At 43.3% G+C, this 18,808-nt stretch overlaps 1 protein-coding gene across 1 annotated transcript in view; it reads right to left on the bottom strand.

The window, feature by feature from the left end:
* The window catches only part of Rdga (retinal degeneration A), a 57,552-nt gene extending 40,105 nt beyond the window's left edge, over positions 1–17,447 (bottom strand). Inside the window, exons 1-2 of the mRNA XM_076892769.1 lie at positions 17,059–17,447; positions 7,188–7,292 (exon numbers count right to left, since the gene is read on the bottom strand). Coding sequence (XP_076748884.1) covers positions 7,188–7,292; positions 17,059–17,147 — 194 coding nt within the window. The 5' untranslated portion in view covers positions 17,148–17,447. The remainder of the gene's footprint in view (positions 1–7,187; positions 7,293–17,058) is intronic.
* Positions 17,448–18,808: the final 1,361 nt, after the last annotated feature.

Genomic DNA, 18,808 nt, shown 5'->3' with positions numbered 1-18,808 from the left:
CTCGGCAGTGGCGGATGCCACGAGAGGCAAAGTGGGGGTTAACACTCTCCTCTCCGTCTAACCCTCGCGTTACCCTCTTGCTCTCGCACCCTCCTAGCCGTCGTCGGTCAGACATGCGCCCTCCGACAGATTCCGTCTGTGCCCGTGTACACGAATACGCGAATGAGGAACACCGATGCCACGGACGACGAATTGGAGATTGCGCTACGTGGCCGACCATCGGGGAAAATGTGTGTGACGCAGGAAGGGCAGACACGTGTGGAGCCTCCTCTCGTCTCTCTTCTCCGCTTCTGGAGATATTCCGCCACCGCCGCCTCGTAGCCGACGTCGTTCTGGCTTTTCCCTTATTCACCCTCCCCCTCCTCTCTCTCTCTCCTGCCCCCTTTTGCTTTCTTCTTTTTCTCGTCCCTCCTCCATCGTTTTTTCCCCCTTTTCACCGCGAACACGTTTGACAACGCGGGGGATGAAATTCGTGGGACGCCTCCGCTTCCGCAGGCACGAGTTCGCGGTTTCATTGAACCGTCTTGGATAGGTTGGCCGGATACCTGAATAACGCCGCTGTTGGGGTGGAGGGCTAGGCGGAGACGTTTGATTGATTTCGGTTTTGTTACGTGGGGATTGGCCACGTTCTATTATTCCCTCGGGTCATGGATTTTAATTAACGTTCGCGAGTGCATCGCAGCATGTAGATTACAGTAGATCGTGCGCCATACGATTTCTCGAAATGATTTTCAAGATATTTCGTTTTGGATTCTTGGACGAAGATGGTGGATATCGTCTGTTCAAGCTCGGTCGTTGAATTTCTCATAAATCTACAAAATTTGGAACCTTCTCGTACATTTAGGATTCTTTGATCGAGGCACTTCCAAATTTGGGATCGCTCGTCGAAGCGTGAACCCTCGGTCAATTAACTGGGGGCGTTATTTGCGGGAGAAATTATTAATAAGAAAGGGTAAATGGATACAGCCGTTCTATATAGGGGGATAACTCTTTCATTCTCCGGAGATTCATCCCCGACGTGAACTTTTCAAACACAGGATCTTCTCGAGCACGTTGTCGATTCATTAACTGTAACCTTTCACCAATGGAGGAAGCTTCGAGCCACGCTAAAACGTGGGTGGCGCGCTCGTACGTTAAACTAGCTATTAGAAATAAAACACGAGGATAAGAAAAAAAAAGGGAATCGTCAAAGGCGTTTGAGGCGTTTATTCAGTGACCAGTTCTCCGCGTTTCGTGTCGCGTCTCGTCGATAATAAACAAGTTCTCAAAGCGTGGCAACGTTGAGTCATGTTAGAACGGCTGGAAATTCAATAATTTTGTGGTTTTCCCGCTTCACGTGGAGAAATGACGAACAACTTGCGTTCGAACGAACAACCAGTAAATGCAAAGTATTGTTTTCTTACAGTTTAATATTATTTGCTATTGTAAAAGTTGTACATTCTGTTTCTTTTAGTATTATTAACTGTCTACAGTTGATTTGGCGTAATCGCGTAGCCGAATCAAGCTTCTTCTTTATTTAATTACTTCCACAAGATTTACAGCGTCCGATCGGGAATCATTAACAAAAATAGACTCTTCTTTGACGGTTCTTCGAAACAGGACTCTGTTAAATAATAACCGATATCGATTGATATTTGCTGTTGTATTTATGCAGGAGATTAGTCTCGGCTTTTATCCACCTGCATTATTCAAAGCGAAACGTTGTAGCCTCGTTTCAATGTGGAATAATCGATATCAACGATTAGCACCACGAGATACGTTTCCAATTTATTCGAAAAACGTCCCGATTTTTCCTAGCTAATCAAATCATGCGTATCTCCCTTTCCATAAAACTTCGCGAATGGAAGGGAAAATGTGCAGGTAACTCGCGTTTCGACGGAACGAGCCGGTCTGCGGTTCGCCATTTGACATTTTTCAAACGTGCCATTCTCTTTTCCAGGTAAAACTTCCGAACTGCCATCTAAAATCCGTGTGTCCAGGAAACAAATGACCAAGCAACATTCGAGTAGATTTAATTCCTACAACGAATGTGACCAGAAATATTGTATCGCTGTAAAAATGCAATTTAAAACCGCTCCATTGAAAAATGCGAACAATTTTCGTAGCCAAATTACATGTACGCGTTCATTGAATAAGACGTTGACGTTCCTTTTAATAATTCGTCGTCGACCATCCACCATTAATCAAACGATTCACGAGAAAGCGAGCGAATCTCGAATTCGTAGTTCGGTTCGCATATTCCATTCTCAGGAAAGTACGAAAGGGACCGGTGAAGCTTCGTGTCCTGTCCGCAAGCTGGAAAGAATCGATCCAGCGCGGCATGGAATCTTTTGATTCTAAATCTGTCGCAGCGAGTAATGCGATCGTCGATTCTAATTAAAAATTGATCCCGCCATTCCGTTACGCTTTGCCTCTTACACAATCTCGCGTGATTACGAGGCCCGATATCCTGCATACGCCTCCTAATTTCCGATCGTCACCTACGATACTGATTATACGATTCGCGTCGCGATACCAACTTTTTTTCCCCCTTTATATCCTTTCGATAACGCCTGATGACTTTTTATCGTTCTTACTGTTTGAAATCTGACTACTCGAGTATCCGTATATTCATTTCTGTGTTTGATAATGCACCCTTCCGACACGGCGATAAAAATGCAATGAATTTCAACGTTTATATCGCATTGTTTGTTCGTACGATGGAATTACGGAAATAAAGCGGTGGATAAATCTTGGTAGTAGGATAACGTCGCAACTGGTTCGGTAATTTTTCAGTGTCTCGATGGAAACCTGTTTCAGACGTCAATACCACTGGTGCTTTTTATAATAATAGTTTGATCGTGTACCTATTATTAACAGGAGAGAAACGGAAGTGACAAGGACAGTGCTTGAGAAAAATTAAATCTGCAATCTGCATGCATCAAATTATTGGCAATCATGAAACTGGGTAAGTGAACGATCCCTCTCCCTCTGGTTGGCTGACCAATATATTTCAAAGAAAAGGGGTGCGTAAGTATGCCCCGTGGTTGCCGCCACCCACTCGTCGTTGCTAATTCTCCAACGAATTCCCACGAATTCCCTGCCCATACTTTCCTTCTCTCAGCGTTTAACATCCCCAACGGAATGAGTCAACAACAACCGCGTCATAGCAGCGGCGATCCACAAATCACGTGGCACGCAAGCTTTCCCAAGAAGTCACGGATTTATATTCGCAAAAATGTCGAGGCTGGCGGGCTTAAATTATGCGCATACGTAAAACATCGACGTTACATCTACGCGATTCTTTATTCCCGCACACGGTGGCCACCGGTTCACCTGTTTTACATGCCGCCCCGTTTAATTCTCACGCACCGTCGTACATTACGCAGAGGCAGAGGGACGCGGGTGCCCGTGCACGCACGCACGCACGCACGACTCAACGCCTGCGTAAGTACGTACCAGTTAGTACGCAGCTATTTCGAAATGTTGGGAGAAAATAGCATTATTTTTCATATCGTCGGCTACCAACTTAAAGAGCAAACAGAGTGACGTATAAAATTAACTGCGGATACAGCCTCCGACACGTGGAACGTGTTCGCTTGCAATTATGTTGAAAATAATTAGGAAAATTAAACGGAATCGTGAAATTGAACGAAAATTATTTCGTGCCTCTTTATCGCGTTCCAAATCACCGGTCGCCAATCAGGACCGTTTCTAATTAACGGCTGAGTGATTAACCCCCTGGCCAAACCCCTTCCGTGACCGTCACGGACTGAAATGATGCACGCACAGTGCCGAGGCGACGCTTAAATAGTCTTGAATTTGTACAATTATTCTATTCTTCCTAGCAGACTGATAAATTCTATTTATTATCGTCTCTCTTATATCGAGACGAACTATCCAGCTAATTCATTAAAAAGAGAACAACGGAAAGCTTTTGGGCGACGTTTCAAATTTCACTGGTCACGCGAAGGGTTAAGAAATTGGGAGTGTGTTCCAGATGGTATCGATTTGGTATCCAGCGCTTATTATTAATGTTATTTCGATGTTTTAGTAATTTATTAGAAATTCATTTCAAGAATAAAAATATATTTAATCGAATTAGATAAATTCGTTTATAGTAGAGATAAGATGGACAGATTGTCAGGGATTCGTTCATTTAAAAACAATCTCATTATATAATTAATGAAATTAGCATAGAGTTATTCGAGGTTTTATGCACCATAAAATATCGTATGCAAGATTTCCGCCTTCCGGAACGAATCTTTCGAAATAATCTAATGAGAAGCCGACAGTCGCGGTTTGGTATTCCCACCGCGAAGCCACCATCGTTCTAAATAAACGAGACGATTCAGGCAACTCTATAAAACGGAACAGCCCCTTTTGATCGTTCTCGTTGCCATAATCGAGTTCGATTGTCGGTAATAAGAGTTTAATACGGAGAAATTTCATTGAAACGCTTCGACGGAAGGATTCCTCGAGTATTAAGGACAAAAGGTTATGCCTTGGAGTGCTCGTATAATCGATGCTCGTTACAAAAATGAGGCATTACTTCAAGATAGCAAAAATTAGCTTTTTCTCGCGAGGAGAACACGCTACGATTACGAGATAACGGAATTAAATAAATTTCGATCGTTTCCGATAAAAATGCAATGTGGCGCGTCTATTCGCGCGCTTCGAAACTGCACAGCGAACGAACGAAAATCGAATGGAAGGTTTAATGAACAAGCATTCGAGTCGAGTCGACGGTTCATTAAAATGTCGCGACCCGATTGAAAATGTCCACCGATCCACCGCATCGAGGCATCGCGACGTTAAACGTATCGATCGACGTGAACTGCGGTGATTTTCACCCCTTTGTCCAATGTTTGATTGGATGTACTAGCTCGAATTATTTTCGGCCAGGGTAGAACCGTCTGTTTCTATTTGATTTTCGTGGCGTCAATGTAAATCCGAGCGGGAGCAGACCGGGGGTGCGATCCTCGACGCTCTGCGCTTCGAAAACGTCGCGAGAATGAAAAAAAAAAAGAAAAAAAAGAGAAAAGTGCGAATCGAGTATAGTTTTCAATCACTCTCGACGAGTTCTGCAAACGGACTTTACGAGCTCGATTGTTTCGCTTACTGCGATTGTTCCGAGGGTACGTGGGAAAAAAAAAGTCGCTACAAAAAACCGAGTAAACTAATTCTGTAATCAACAACGCTCGAACGAATCACTCGATCATCGAGAACGCGCGTTGCCCGTTAAATAAAAATAGTAGTTACGAACAAATACTCAGGATCGTCTTCATCCCCTCGGACTAAACGACCCTTTCCCTTACTCCTAATTAAAGCGGACTAAACATACAGAAATCGGACGAACGAGCGAGAAGAGAGACGACAAACAGTCCGTAACAATGAATTACCTACCCTTGTTACACACTTGGATCCGTCTGGTCGGAACTAGCCTGCACTCGGTTCGCGCAGATGTCGCAATTGAAAATCCTTCAACGACGCGACAATCGATAGTTCAAGCCCTCGTCTACGGACGGGGTATTTTTTCATCCATCTCGGCCTGTCCCCCGGCTCATTAATAAAATAATGGCCGCGATATTTATCGGAACGTTTCGACTGGCGTCGCGAGGCGATCGAACGGACGTGAAATTGCAAAAGCGTAAAACGCCGGGGCGTATCTGTCGCGCGTAAACCGACACTCTCCGTCCCTTTTGCAATTGCGTCTAATCAAATATCTAAGTGACACTAACTCGCCATTTACGGAACCACATACTGGAATAAAATTGCCGTGGTGTAGGTGTGGGCGTGGATGTATGGCCGCGACATACAGGGTGTCCGAGAAGAGGATTTCAACTTTCAGAGGAGCAAAAGTACTTACCGAGAGGAGTGAGAAATGGTCGATCGGAGGATGGTGGAATCATTGAAACGAATTGTTTTCTATTTGTCGGTTTAACAAATTCCTTTTACTCTTTCCGTGTGCTCATTCTCGTGTATGGCACTCAAATTATGGCTGAACGATGAATAAAAGTGGCAAGTGTAGCCGCTCGTCCGTCAATTTGCGCGGAGCCTTTTATAGGTGATGAATCATTCTCCATTTATGCAGAACACCTTTTATGAAAGTGTCTTCTCACACCTTGAAACACAGTTTCGTCACATTTTATACGACTAGAATATCATCTTTGCGTATTACATTCACTTAAGTGTGGTCGGTGATGAAGCAATTAAGAATAACTGGCTGATCGTTCAGCGATACGGAAACCTGTTCTTACGAACGGTCATTAGTACTGTTCTCCTCCAGAATACATAAAATAAACATTTTCACAATGTACACGTGGACTTTCCTCGTATACATATTTTTTTTAACACTAATGCATTATAGATTTCATTCGCACGATACTCGATCGCGTGGAAAAGCATCATGCGAAACCAGTTTTTTGCACAAAACGGAAATGAGTACATTTGCATGCAATACTTTTTATACAATGTTTCCATTGGCTAATCGACTTCGATCGCCTTTAAATATATACAAATAAATTCCAGACAGCTTTAACGCTAATGTGTAATCGAAAGAACGATACTTAAGAAAGATAAAGGTAGCTCTTTGGAAACTTTCAAACGTCACCTCTTCGAATATATTATGACTGAGAAAAAACTAATTACTACCCACCCGCTGACAGTAGAATGTAACGTACCTTTTACACTAAGTTCAAGATGTACCGGTTAACTCGTAAAAAAAACGCCTTTCACTCCTCTCGCTTAACCTTATACGAAATATTCAAATAAAATACGCGACCATGAGGAACAGGCAAAAGTCACTACCATTATAAATAACGAGACAAGTAAGACAAGAAACAACGTCAAAACAAGTACTTAATTCGACTGATTTATTTAACGATCGATCTAAGCAACACGGCTGATTCGAACGGGACCAAAAAGGTAACTTGTACCAGCGCTTATCCTTGATATGGGAATTCCGATAACCGAGGGTGCTCCGCCGCGAGTCATCGGGATATATCCTGACCTTTGCGAATCGTTACACTCGAGCCACTCGACTCTCGTCGATTCGTAAAGTGACCCCTCAACGCATTATCCCGAACACCCAGTATGGACGTGCGTAAGAGTCGCCACCCACGCTCCCATTCTCTCGTTCACGCCCTCTCTCATCGCACGTATAGATAATACCACATGAGAATCGCCGCCTCTCCCCGATTGCCAACCTTTCCTCCGAATCATCGGACGGTTCCTTATCCTCGCGGCATCGTAAGTTCGTTCCCTCAGCGAAATGCACCCGTTGTCCTAGCTCCGGCGACAATCCGAGCAACCTACAATGCACACGAGAGACACCGAGATGCCGTTGTACATACTTGACTTTTCACTTGTGAAAACGCTGTCCCCCGGGGGACGGGGCACACGCCTTTTTCTGATCAGCAATCACGATCTCACGGTCCCCTCCTCTTCTTCTTTCGTGCGTTTCTATTGTTAAATCGACGTTCGCCAGAGATGCATTGACCGTTCACGGGTGGCGATGGGTCGATCGATGAGCGCTGACGAGGACAGGGGGTAACTGAGGGATGCGTGATGCGGTACTTTGAAATTTGCTATTGGGTTTTTCTTAATGGAGCGTTCGTCGAACTATAAATGAATTATTTTTCCTGCTGCATTGTAGCAAAGTTTATTTTCCGAGCTGTTGGTGTTGAAGGTATACCACAAGTATAACGTTATCTTTAAACCAGTTTTCTGCTCCTACCAGACGTTCCGTTACACGACAGTTTTATCCAATTGTGTCCCCCAATTATTCTATTGAAAGAATCGTGAGCATCCAATTAATGCATCCTGAATTTAACAATTTTAGCTTGTTGTAACGCTTGAATACGAATAACTGCGAAACTATTACGGGATCATTTCCGCGACGAAGTCACGTAGCGCGCAATGATTAACGATTCACGTACTGTTATTCAATAAAAAGCTAGTCTTGTTAGAGTCACTACAAAATAGAACTTGGCGTACAAGAACAGCGTGAACCATAAAAACTTTAATGTATACTGTACGTACGATCCGACTAGAATGAATCCGGTACAATGAATTGTGCAACGTTATCGAAACAGCCGGCAGTGAATTTATCTTTACGAGATAGAAACTTAATCCTAAAAGTCTACACGCACCTCGAAAACATCAAATATTCGAGGAGTGCCACGAATTTTGAACATTCCACGAATCACCTACGTTCGAGCGTATCGATGCGAAACGACAAATCGAAGCTTAGACTCCCGCACGACCCCATCGATCAATCCATCCTCGAATTATCCTCGAATCTGTTTCGTCCCACGACCACAGGGTAATCGATTACAACGTAACAAAGCGTAGCGGTGCGCTTATCGAAAATGAATGAAACGAGGGTGGAGAGAGAAAGAGAGAAAAACCAGGCAGATATGTACAATGAAAGCGCGAATCGATTGCGCGGTGGCACGCGAGACGCGGGAGAAGAAATCAAACGATCAGGGGGTGCAGGAATCGATTTCGACGGCTGCTGTAGCGGGCGGAACCGGAAAACGGCGCTGGGATGGATGGGATACGGTGAAAATTTGAACGGGACGGGGGACGATATCGATGGAAAACCGTACGATACGTAGCTCGCGGCAAATCTGATCCGATTATAACCGTGAAGCTTTCGGTTTTTCGGCCGGCCACGTTTTATTGTTCGCCACGAAGCCGGCAAGACGGATTGTCCGCCGATTGGATTTAATTATAATGCTTTTCCGATCGATATATGCAAACGCGCGGATAATCTCATGTGACAATACCGGCGTGTCAGTCGTCGGGGAGGTTTAGAAACGGATTAAGGGTGGCGCGGAGTTGGCGAGTTAAATAGCAACGTCGTGCTGATTATTGGTTTCGCGGTTTACGAAATAATTCAATTGGAAAAATCTTTTTCAAAGATTCACATTAAAACACTGCTGTTGTTGTTTAAAGTATACGTGGAATTCATGGTCCGATTTGTGCTATTACCGTCAAAGACCAGTAGAAATTAATTACTTCCATAACGAAACGAAAATATTAACCAAAAATTCGGCTGGTCGACGTGCGGAATTCGCCACATTTTATCGATGCAGGTCATGCTCGGCGAGTAATTTCGCAGAAATGTAAAAACGCAGAGTACCCTGCCGCAGCGTTTGACAAAGTCGGTTGTTTACAATGAGAAAAAAACGCAGGGTAACGATGGATATTAAATTTGTATACAGCAGAGATTGGGCGGAAGGCAGAGATGTGCACAGTCCACGTCAGCTCGGCAAAGTGAAGCGCGGGAATAAAAAGTGATTCTTGGGGGTTGTATGAACGTTCTGCGCTGGCGAAGCGTGCTGTACTCGTAAATGCAAATGTTTGCTCGCATTAGATGCGCGCGACGCACTCGAAACAAAAAGTGAGAGAGAGAGGAGAAAGAATTTTGCGAAATAAAAAATGGATGGGAAGGGGAGTACGTAAATGCGGTAGAAAGCTCGTTCTCTGAAAGTGTTGCACGGTTTGCGCGCAAACGAGGCTGTTGTCCGGAAGCTGATCTAAGAACGTGTGCCCCCTCCCTCGAGGTTTCCTCGAAGCAAAAACAAAAAGAGCATCGATGAAGGAAAACATTTTTACACGAGTTTCTGCGGAGAACGTACAAAAAACGGGGAAGAATGCAAGATAGACGTTACAATGCACACAGAGGCAGAGGTAGAAAGCTAAAAACTCTACTTGAATGTTTGAGAAAAACGCAATGGAACGTTCCCCTCGTTTCCGACGCAAAAATACATATCCTTGGCGCATACGTGCGTTTACGTCAAAATTGCAATTCGTTATGGCTGTTATTTATCTCGTATGTGCCTGGAAAAAAGGAAAAACTCGAAATGCAAACAGCAAAAATTGGAGCACACACGAATATTCCCGAACGTTTATCTTTCAAAGGAATGACGAATAAAAATGTTTCAAGTTCCAATATCTCGATCAAGCGAGCCGAAAGATACATTTCTATATTTTATCTCCAGCCACAGTCCAGAAACGAAGGGTCAGCAGTTCAAACGACATCGCTAAGACAAGCGTTCGCGACTATTAATTAGAGCTACGAAGCAACGAAGAATGTACTTAAATGAAAGACAGAGGGACGTCGTTGTAGGGTAGAAAAAAATGTAGAGAATGACGAAATCGGCGACGTTAAGATCCGTGCGTTACTCGTGTGCATTGTAGATGGCATATGTTTAAGGGTTGGAACGCGACTCGCGTATACGCGCACCGATTCGTCCCGGAAATTGACTGGAATTCACGTGTGTGCAGTAAAATCCGCTGGCAATCTCCGTGTTTGAAAAAAACACCGGAAAGAGAGTTTCATTAACCGATAACGAATAACGCGGCGCTATTCGAACGATCCCAGAACGCCTCGCATTGTTTCCCCGCGCACTGTTTCTCGTCTCGTAAATATTCACTCGAATTAACGTTCAAAGCCCGTAATCATCCTCTGTAGTTACTCGATAACACGTACAAAAATTGAACTGAAATGGAAATCAAGGCGTTCTGTATCATCGTTCGACACTTCTATCGAGAAACGTACAAATTTCAAACTGCACGATCAACCTTTACAATATTTATTGCATTCGACCACGATGAGCTGGGTTTTGTAATTTTTTTTTTTATTGCTTTTCCAATGCGTATCCGTTTGATATTATTACTAGACTTTTAATTGCTTTCCTCGTTTATGTAAAAATATTGCCTTTGTTGCGAAATGCAATTAAACTTTCCTTTAAGTTAGCGTCCTTCAAGCAAGCGGGTGTGCATCACCATTTATTACCGTCTCACAAATATTAGTTTCATGTTGCAATAATTCAACTGCAACGTTCACATAATTGTAACAAGTGTCCGTGTATAACGGTTTTCCTCGCACCCGGTGTATTTCATAATTACGAATATATTCCGAAGCGACTTCGAACACCACGCGTGCCGTACGCTACGATTCGATGAATGGCAGAAAGTTTTTCTACGGACGAACGCTTCTACAAAGTTTCATTCCCTCTATTGGAATATATAAGGGGTCAGAACTGTTTGAATAACGAGATCCTTCGGATAATAGCGATTCACTGATTCTCCCTTTCATCCCCGGTTACTCGTTCGTATAATAAGGGTTGATAGTAACTTTAAAAGTTCAGATAATAAGACCGACTCTCGAGTGTCGCCTCGAGTTCGAAGACCAACAAAAGGAGTGGTATACCAGTGCCACCTGAGTTCATTACATTTTTGTTTGGATAACATCCTTCTACCCTTTGAACGGAGCAAGTGCCACCGTAGAAGCTTCCTTGCGCGTAACCTCGTTTGAGGTATCAAACGTCACTGCAGTGCCTCTGTACACCTAATTTTAGACGCAACCCACCGAAAGTGATCACTCGAAACAAGTAAATCGATCAGGAAAAAATGCCTGTCCTCGAGTAGAGAAAATTTAGCCCGTGTACCATGCGCGGTAATGAAACACGTCTGATTTAAACGATAAAATTGATCAATTAACGTCACGATACTTTAACGCGGACGCTTACGCGCGATTATAGCCGACAAAACCAGTTCCTCGTCGATTCAACGCCGACAATCATGAACGTCGAACGCGCGACAAGTCCACGAATCCTCGACGATCGCTCGAATTAAAGCGCCGCCATTAAGGTATTACCCGGCGAACGGGAACCATCGCGCTCGAATCCTTGACCTCACGCGCGGCGAAACGAGTGGCTGTAATTTCATTTCTGAATGAATGTCAAGGAAGACCAGGTTTCGATTTCTGGTTGGCACAAAAAATGAACAGGAGAGGGAAAGTAAAAGGAACGGAGAAGGAGAGAAAAGTAAGCAACGCGATAGTCTTCCCTCTCTCTCTCTCTCTCTCTCTCGAGGAGCCACCAACTTATAATGGAATTTAATTCCCCGCAGAAGTTGAACGAGAGGGATGAGGGTGAAAGACAAACAGAACGGTGGACGCGTCCGATCGGAAGTTATAAGGGGACACTCTTTCCTCCTTTCCAAGCTTGGTTTCCATTTCGAGAGGAAAGGATCTCTTAAATGAACGTATTATAAGCGCGATGGAACGGTTCAGATCGATCTAATTGTCTTTCAGATTGATCTACCTGAAATCGAGCGCTATACTCTCCAATGTAGTCTTAAATCTTAAAGCTGATAGCAATGTACAACCGCGATGAAACGGTTCTTGCCACCGACTACTATGACGCGCATCGTGCTGCTGCAAAAGTGTTCTCGCGTAGAAATAATTTAGCAGGAAAGCGATAAATTATTCTATTAATTTTTGTTACTCTCAACGTTTCCGCCGTGTTCACAATCGATCATCGAATCTGAGATACTCTCGCCTTGGCGCAGAAGAATAAACGCGGAGATAAAAAACACCAGTCGACGACAGCGAGGAGAGACGATTCAAAGGGGAGGCTAAATTGAGTGGACCAAAGTCAGAGTCTCGTCTCTCGACGAGCACATCTGCCGGAACGATAGGAACGCGAGGGACACGAGCGGGAAAAAGAGAGGGCGAGCATTCCGTTTGACTCTTATTGCGAAGGACCCGGCTAAGGAATCATTTTCACTCGGGGGGATTACAATGAGGAAGCGTGAAAGGAGGCGCGAGAGGTGAGCAAACCGTGCGCCCGGCCATTCAAGTACTGAAAGCTCAATCAAAAAGCTGCGACCCATTTAGGGATTCCCGGCCCCGCTTTTGTGCTCGCGCACCACGTCATACCTTTGCATCCGCTGGACTCCGGCTAATGCCTTCTGCGCGGGAACAAAGTCGACGCCTATCCGAGGGAAGTCATCACCGAAAAAGTTTTTCCCGCCCCTTAGAAAAATGGGGGCTCGGGGTCAACCGAGCCGGACGATGCGACGAGATGAGAATTGTACGTGTGTATTAAAGACAGTGTAACGAATGCCTGTGCAAGATGGTTCGTATCTAACGATTCTTCTCTAAAAATTAATTGTGAGTGTTCATGAAATTTTTATTACGTGAGTATTGTTATTAACGTCAATTATTAACGAACACGTTACATACGAACGCATATTATTATTAACGAATCATTAAAAGCATTATCATTTATGTATTTGAGGACACGCAGTTCATTTACGTATGTAAATCCTTGCTCGATATTCGAGTACAAATGAAAAATCATTAATTCAGATATGTACGTCATCGTTACGAAAGGGCGATTATATAGTAACGTTATTCCGCGATATTTACCAGCATTGTCCACGTTTAACGTTACTCGTTTATTTGACCAGCTAAAACATTATCCACTTTGTTGTACAAATGTACCAGCTGTGCTCGGTTAATTAGTGCCGTGTGCAGCGTAATTTTTCAAATTACTTTCTCACGGCTCGCTGAAAATTATGTATCGTCCAAATATTAGAGTTACTCGCTGTACACACTTGCCAGAACACCGTCAATAATGTGTTAAATTATGAATCCCAGATGTAAGCTGTAGAGTTGTGTGCAGTGGGAAACGCTAGCAGTGGATAGAGCAATTGCCAATCAGCCAACTCAAAAATTTGTATTGGTAATCCAACGTAATCGAGAACCATTGTTCGCGTTCATCTCCTACTGTCACATATTAATACAATGCATATAATAACAATGTAGATTCGACTAATCGCAAACGAGAACGTGTTCGAACGGATCCTTGATCTCTCGATATTTCGAGATAAATAGCGTGCTAGCATAAAATCCCCAGCCTATTCAGCAACGATAAAGCTGCTACGTAAAGCGTTCTAAGCAGGATCGTTTCGCTGGTAATAAAATCATATCAGAAAGTACAGGCGGCGTAACCAAGTGTTCCCAGCGTTAATTTCAATCCGAAAGTTCCTCGATAACGGAAATTGAGCGTGGGCGAGCGGTTGTGAAACGAAGGAGCCCCCTAACCGGGAAATTGTTGCTAACCGTGGCGACCGTGGTCCCCGTCGACGTTAATTTGTTTATTCCGCTCGGCAACACTTCGCGCGCTCGCTCGGATCGAGGCTAACGTTGATTAGAAATAGTTCGACTGTTCGTTCCGTACCGTATCGAACGAAGATTAAGTGGGTGTACGCGCTCGTTTCCGACAACGGAATTTATGGACCGGCCAGAACCGCGTTAACCGACCGGCTGAACGAATTTTCGAGAGGGCCACCGCTAATTTTACACGCCTGCGCGATTTCTAAGCGCAGCTAACTTTTATCGTTGTCCTTGCCTTAGAAAATTGTTAAGAGAGGAAAACAGGCACGCGATAGGAACGAGCGTGCTCGCGATCGAGTGTTTCGCAAACTCGTTCGCATTGAACTTTCGTTCGCTTGGTAAAAGGCGTGATGTGTGCTGCGCGCGTAGGAGAGAGAGGTTTGTTCCGTAAGGACATAGGCTGTGGTACGTAGATTCATAGACACTTCGCTTTATTAAACAACGCGAACTGAGCCCCTCCGTCTAATGCACCGTGCCATTACCGTGAAGTATCGTTCTGCCTATGAATTACATAAACCAATGGTCGAACACTTTTCAAGCATAAATTACGACAGCGTACTAAGCTAGGAGCACCCGCACGATATTCCGCGGAAACGCGCTATTATTTCGCGTGTAACGTCGCGTTAAATATCGGATAGTTTTTCTTCGCGCATTACGTAAACGAGAAAATTAAAAAGGTTCTTCTCTTTCTTTTTGGCCAAGCGTTCCTGCAGCGTTCATTCTTTCGAGTACATAAACGCGTGCCTCTGCTTCCGGTAGCGAACCCTCTCGCGTTCAAGTTCAATTTGACGCGGTTAATATTTCCAGCGAGATACACCTTACATAAATTCGTGTAACTGGTTTATCATTCACATAACCATCAGGTATACGCGCGGTAGTCGTAATGAAATTGCACGAGCTGGTGCTTTTAAAGATTGAAAAACTTCAAACTTCGTCGTTACATTTATTATGTAAAAGAAGAAGTATTAACATGGCGACGACGAACTTTTCCGAGTCGGAAAATAGACGAGTTAGTTATTCAAGCACCCTGTACGTTAGGCCAACTTTGGAACTGTAATAAAATAGCCGCGACTTCGCTGATACCATGATGTAAAAAAAATGCTTTGCCTCTCTTATTCGATTAAGTAAGTAAAGTAAAGAAATTCCTGCTGCAACCTTCAGTACATCAAAATTACGTCACAGTTAACATTTATATACCAACGTGACGATCCATACACTTGGATCGTGAAATTCCTCGAAATCGCGAGAAATTATGCCCGTAACGAGCATTTATAATACGTGGAACATCAATATCGAGAAATCGGTAACCTCTTTGCGGTCAGACGAAAGGAAGAGCACAGGTGGTATAGGAAATCGATGATTATGAAACATTTAGCCCTCTGCGGCGCGGAGTATCCACGAAAGCCGTTGCCAAAATAAATCGACGATCTATGTGTTTCGTCGAGAAATAGAATCCCGTCGTGGCTAAGAATGGGGGATCGGGGGCGATTCGTTAAAATTTGAGCAGCGAACGAGAAAGCCTGCCCTAATTTCGTTCCGCGAAACTTTCAGCAACCGCGAACTACCAACGAATTAACATACGCTTTGCACAATTCCAAGAATGGCTGCGAACGTGAATTGTACAGGCCGCCGCAAAAGCGACCGGTTATTCTGACGAATCGTGGAAGAATTTTCGCGAAACAAGTACACGCCAGGCGTTTTAACATTTGCATATGTACATACCGATTATCACTTTCACGTTGGATGACATCAACGGGTTTGTCACGTGCGACGCGAACGTTAGCTACTGGTGATAACAAGTTGCTGTCACTCGCAAGGCGGTAACCACGTATATAAGCAAATTTTTACTAGCAACGTATATTCGCGTGTATCCTGACAATTTTTATTGAAATTGGATCGACTTCAAACGTTGCAGTCGTTTTTCTGAGATTTCCATCGTTTCTCGATGCAGTTCGCAGCGTTTGCAACAGCCTGTATCAAACTCCAGCGTTCCACAATATTTCCAAAAGGCAAGGAAAATAAAGTAAACCTTGAATGCCGCTCTATCGATGCTCGGTACAGGCTGTCAAACGTGAAATTGTGTGTTCCAGGAGCTCGTTATAAATACGAATCCGTGAAAATTCAATGCGATATCATAATTCTGCCGGCGAACGAAACGGGACAACCCTCGAGTGCCGTTCGATTGATCTCGATGAATTTTCGGCGGAGAAACGAAAAATTCGGTGGGTTCGGTTATAAATTGGAGCACGTTAAACTCGAACGGCGCGTCACAATTCGAGCGGGAAGATGAAATAGACCTCAGACCGGTATTTTACCGATTTCGATGTGCCACGCTCGGGTGAAATATTACGCTGTCGTGCGCTCGTGCACGTTAAATTGCAGTGTTATATCGTAATTCAAGAAACAGGGGGGAAATAAAATAAATCTCATTGTTTAGCTACGATAGTAGCCTCTTTTTTATCTAACTTTGTCACGTGAGGAATCGTGCCATCGAGGGATAATAAATTTCCGAGCAGAATGAAATAAAGTGCGATGAATTAAAAGAAGAAATGGAACAGAAATCCAAACATCGAGCAAACTGTAATGGAAATGGTGAAAATTCCTCGCCCCTTTCATTTGGAAACGCGAGATTCATTTTCGCGAATTTTTCGTCGATCGATGATAGATTCGAGACATTCAAATGAAATTGTCAACGACGCTGATTGCAAACCGACTTTTGACAATTCACATAAACTTAATCTCTACAGTACATCCACGGTATACACTTGCTCGTCACTGGCGACAGTGTAAATTTCGAAGTTTCAAGTAAAACACTGCTCCTCTCATATTAAGAAGATCAACGGTGCCAACGAACATCGTGCTTCTATTGTTCTATCTAATGCTCTTCGAAACAGTTGCTACTCTTAAAACTAAAGTATTTCGCAGTATAGAATTCGTAACGTGCGAAGTGCTTCCTTCGAACTTGCCACGCAAGTCGATTTCAATCATCGAAAAGTTTCAGCTGCTCCCTAATTTTGTACATCTTGCATAAAAAAACGCAGAAATATATGTATGACACGTAGTGATTAGAGAAAGTAAAGGAGGAAAGAAGAAAAACTCACTTGAAGCTCAGCCCATAGACTTTCGGAGTTTCCGGGGATGTCGTGCATGGTCTGAGACAATTTAACCAGGGTATGCAATCGATGAACATTTTTCTGTCGTTTCAGGGGGACGAGCCACTAACAAGCAGCAGGAGACGACGACCACTACGGTCGCAGATGCGCTTCTGCACTTTCCTTTTCGATCTGCTTCAGACCCGCAGTTTCACTGCCAGTTGTACCGACGTCATTCACGTTCAGTTCTTATCCAGGTGCATTATGTCACCGGCACGCCGTGAAATACGCACTTTTATATTCTCCCACGCATACGTACGTGCGAATCACCTTTTAAAGTTTCGCCAGAATCGCGGTTTTAATTAGAAATTTCTCAGAAGTCCTACGCGAACCACGCGTGTGTACCTCAGCGAAGAATTTATTATTGACAACGGTACGTGAAACGTAAAAATATATACACCTGTTTCGAAACACGTTACCGGGTTATGTTATTAAAAATAAGAAAATATCGCGCGTTTCAACATTTCAATTCGCTCGGGCAAAACGAACAATGGAAACGTGAACAAAAAGAGAAGCATACCATTGTAACTAATATAATAAATGAATGTTGAATTTTGTACGTGTACGTAATAATGTGTTGTTCCGGAACTGTTTATCCCAATTAACAGTCGAAAAATAATTGGAAATGGCGATCGAACTACGCAACACGCACTTTCCGGAGAGTTCTAATTGTTATTCATTCGAATTACCGATTCGCTATACACTTCGTATTACCTTTAAACGAAACGAAAATGAATCCACGTTACGCGCAGTTACTGAAATTTTGGAACAGCGACGAAACGATATTTAATTCACGGTTAGGCGACAACGATGCTCCTTCGAGGAGAGACAAAGGAAGACTGATGTGTCGTCGTGACTTTGACAATGAACAGAAGTTTATGACTTGTTTGGACATAATGTATTGGCAAGACGTATATGCTGCGAGGTGAACGCGTTGACTCGCACCTCATAATAAATTCAAATCGACACCTCGGAACTATTTTCAAACATTTATATCCATTATCTCCATTTCAAATGTCGCTTAGTTGTCGTAGGATGTACGCATACCGTTCGTGAGAATTTCCAATTAAAACGTACGGTATTTCTGCAACGCGAGGAAATTTGAATCATCAGTTTAGTATATTATTCACGACAGTGAACGCTTTGTACGCGAATACAGCGACCAGTTAAAGCATTATTCCATTATTCTACTTGTTTTAGCATTTATATATCCGTCGATGATCCAAAAAATGATTCCACTGACAGATTCGATCGGATACAAAGGCTAGAATGAAATAGATACAAGGAAATGTATTTATGACGAATGCAAAATGAAACAAATATTCATGACTTCTTATTTGTTACGAATGACTAAACACGTTGCGTAGCGTGCAATATTAAATTATCCAGTAGCTACGTAAGCTGTAATAATACCTCGCAATATTGTTATATCAACTCGACTTTCTAATTGCCGGTGAATCCATCGTCAGACAGTGAGAAAATATGAATCAAAACATCTTCAAACTCGTTGACTCATTATGAGATCTACTCGATTATCTTTTTATCTCTTATCGATCTTATCGTATTATTCAACTACTTTTATCGCATCCTAAGACAACTTAACTCGACGAAGGAATGGAATTCTTGCTTTTCACTGAAACAGGACTTTTATATATGTAAATTCGTGCGTAATTCATTCGACCTGTCCCAGTTTCTATAA

The sequence above is a fragment of the Xylocopa sonorina genome, chromosome 3 (genome assembly GCF_050948175.1).
Source record: "Xylocopa sonorina isolate GNS202 chromosome 3, iyXylSono1_principal, whole genome shotgun sequence".
NCBI classification, from domain to species: Eukaryota; Metazoa; Arthropoda; class Insecta; order Hymenoptera; family Apidae; genus Xylocopa; species Xylocopa sonorina.
Note: the sequence above shows the minus strand (reverse complement) of the source record. Positions and strands in the feature narration are given on the sequence as shown.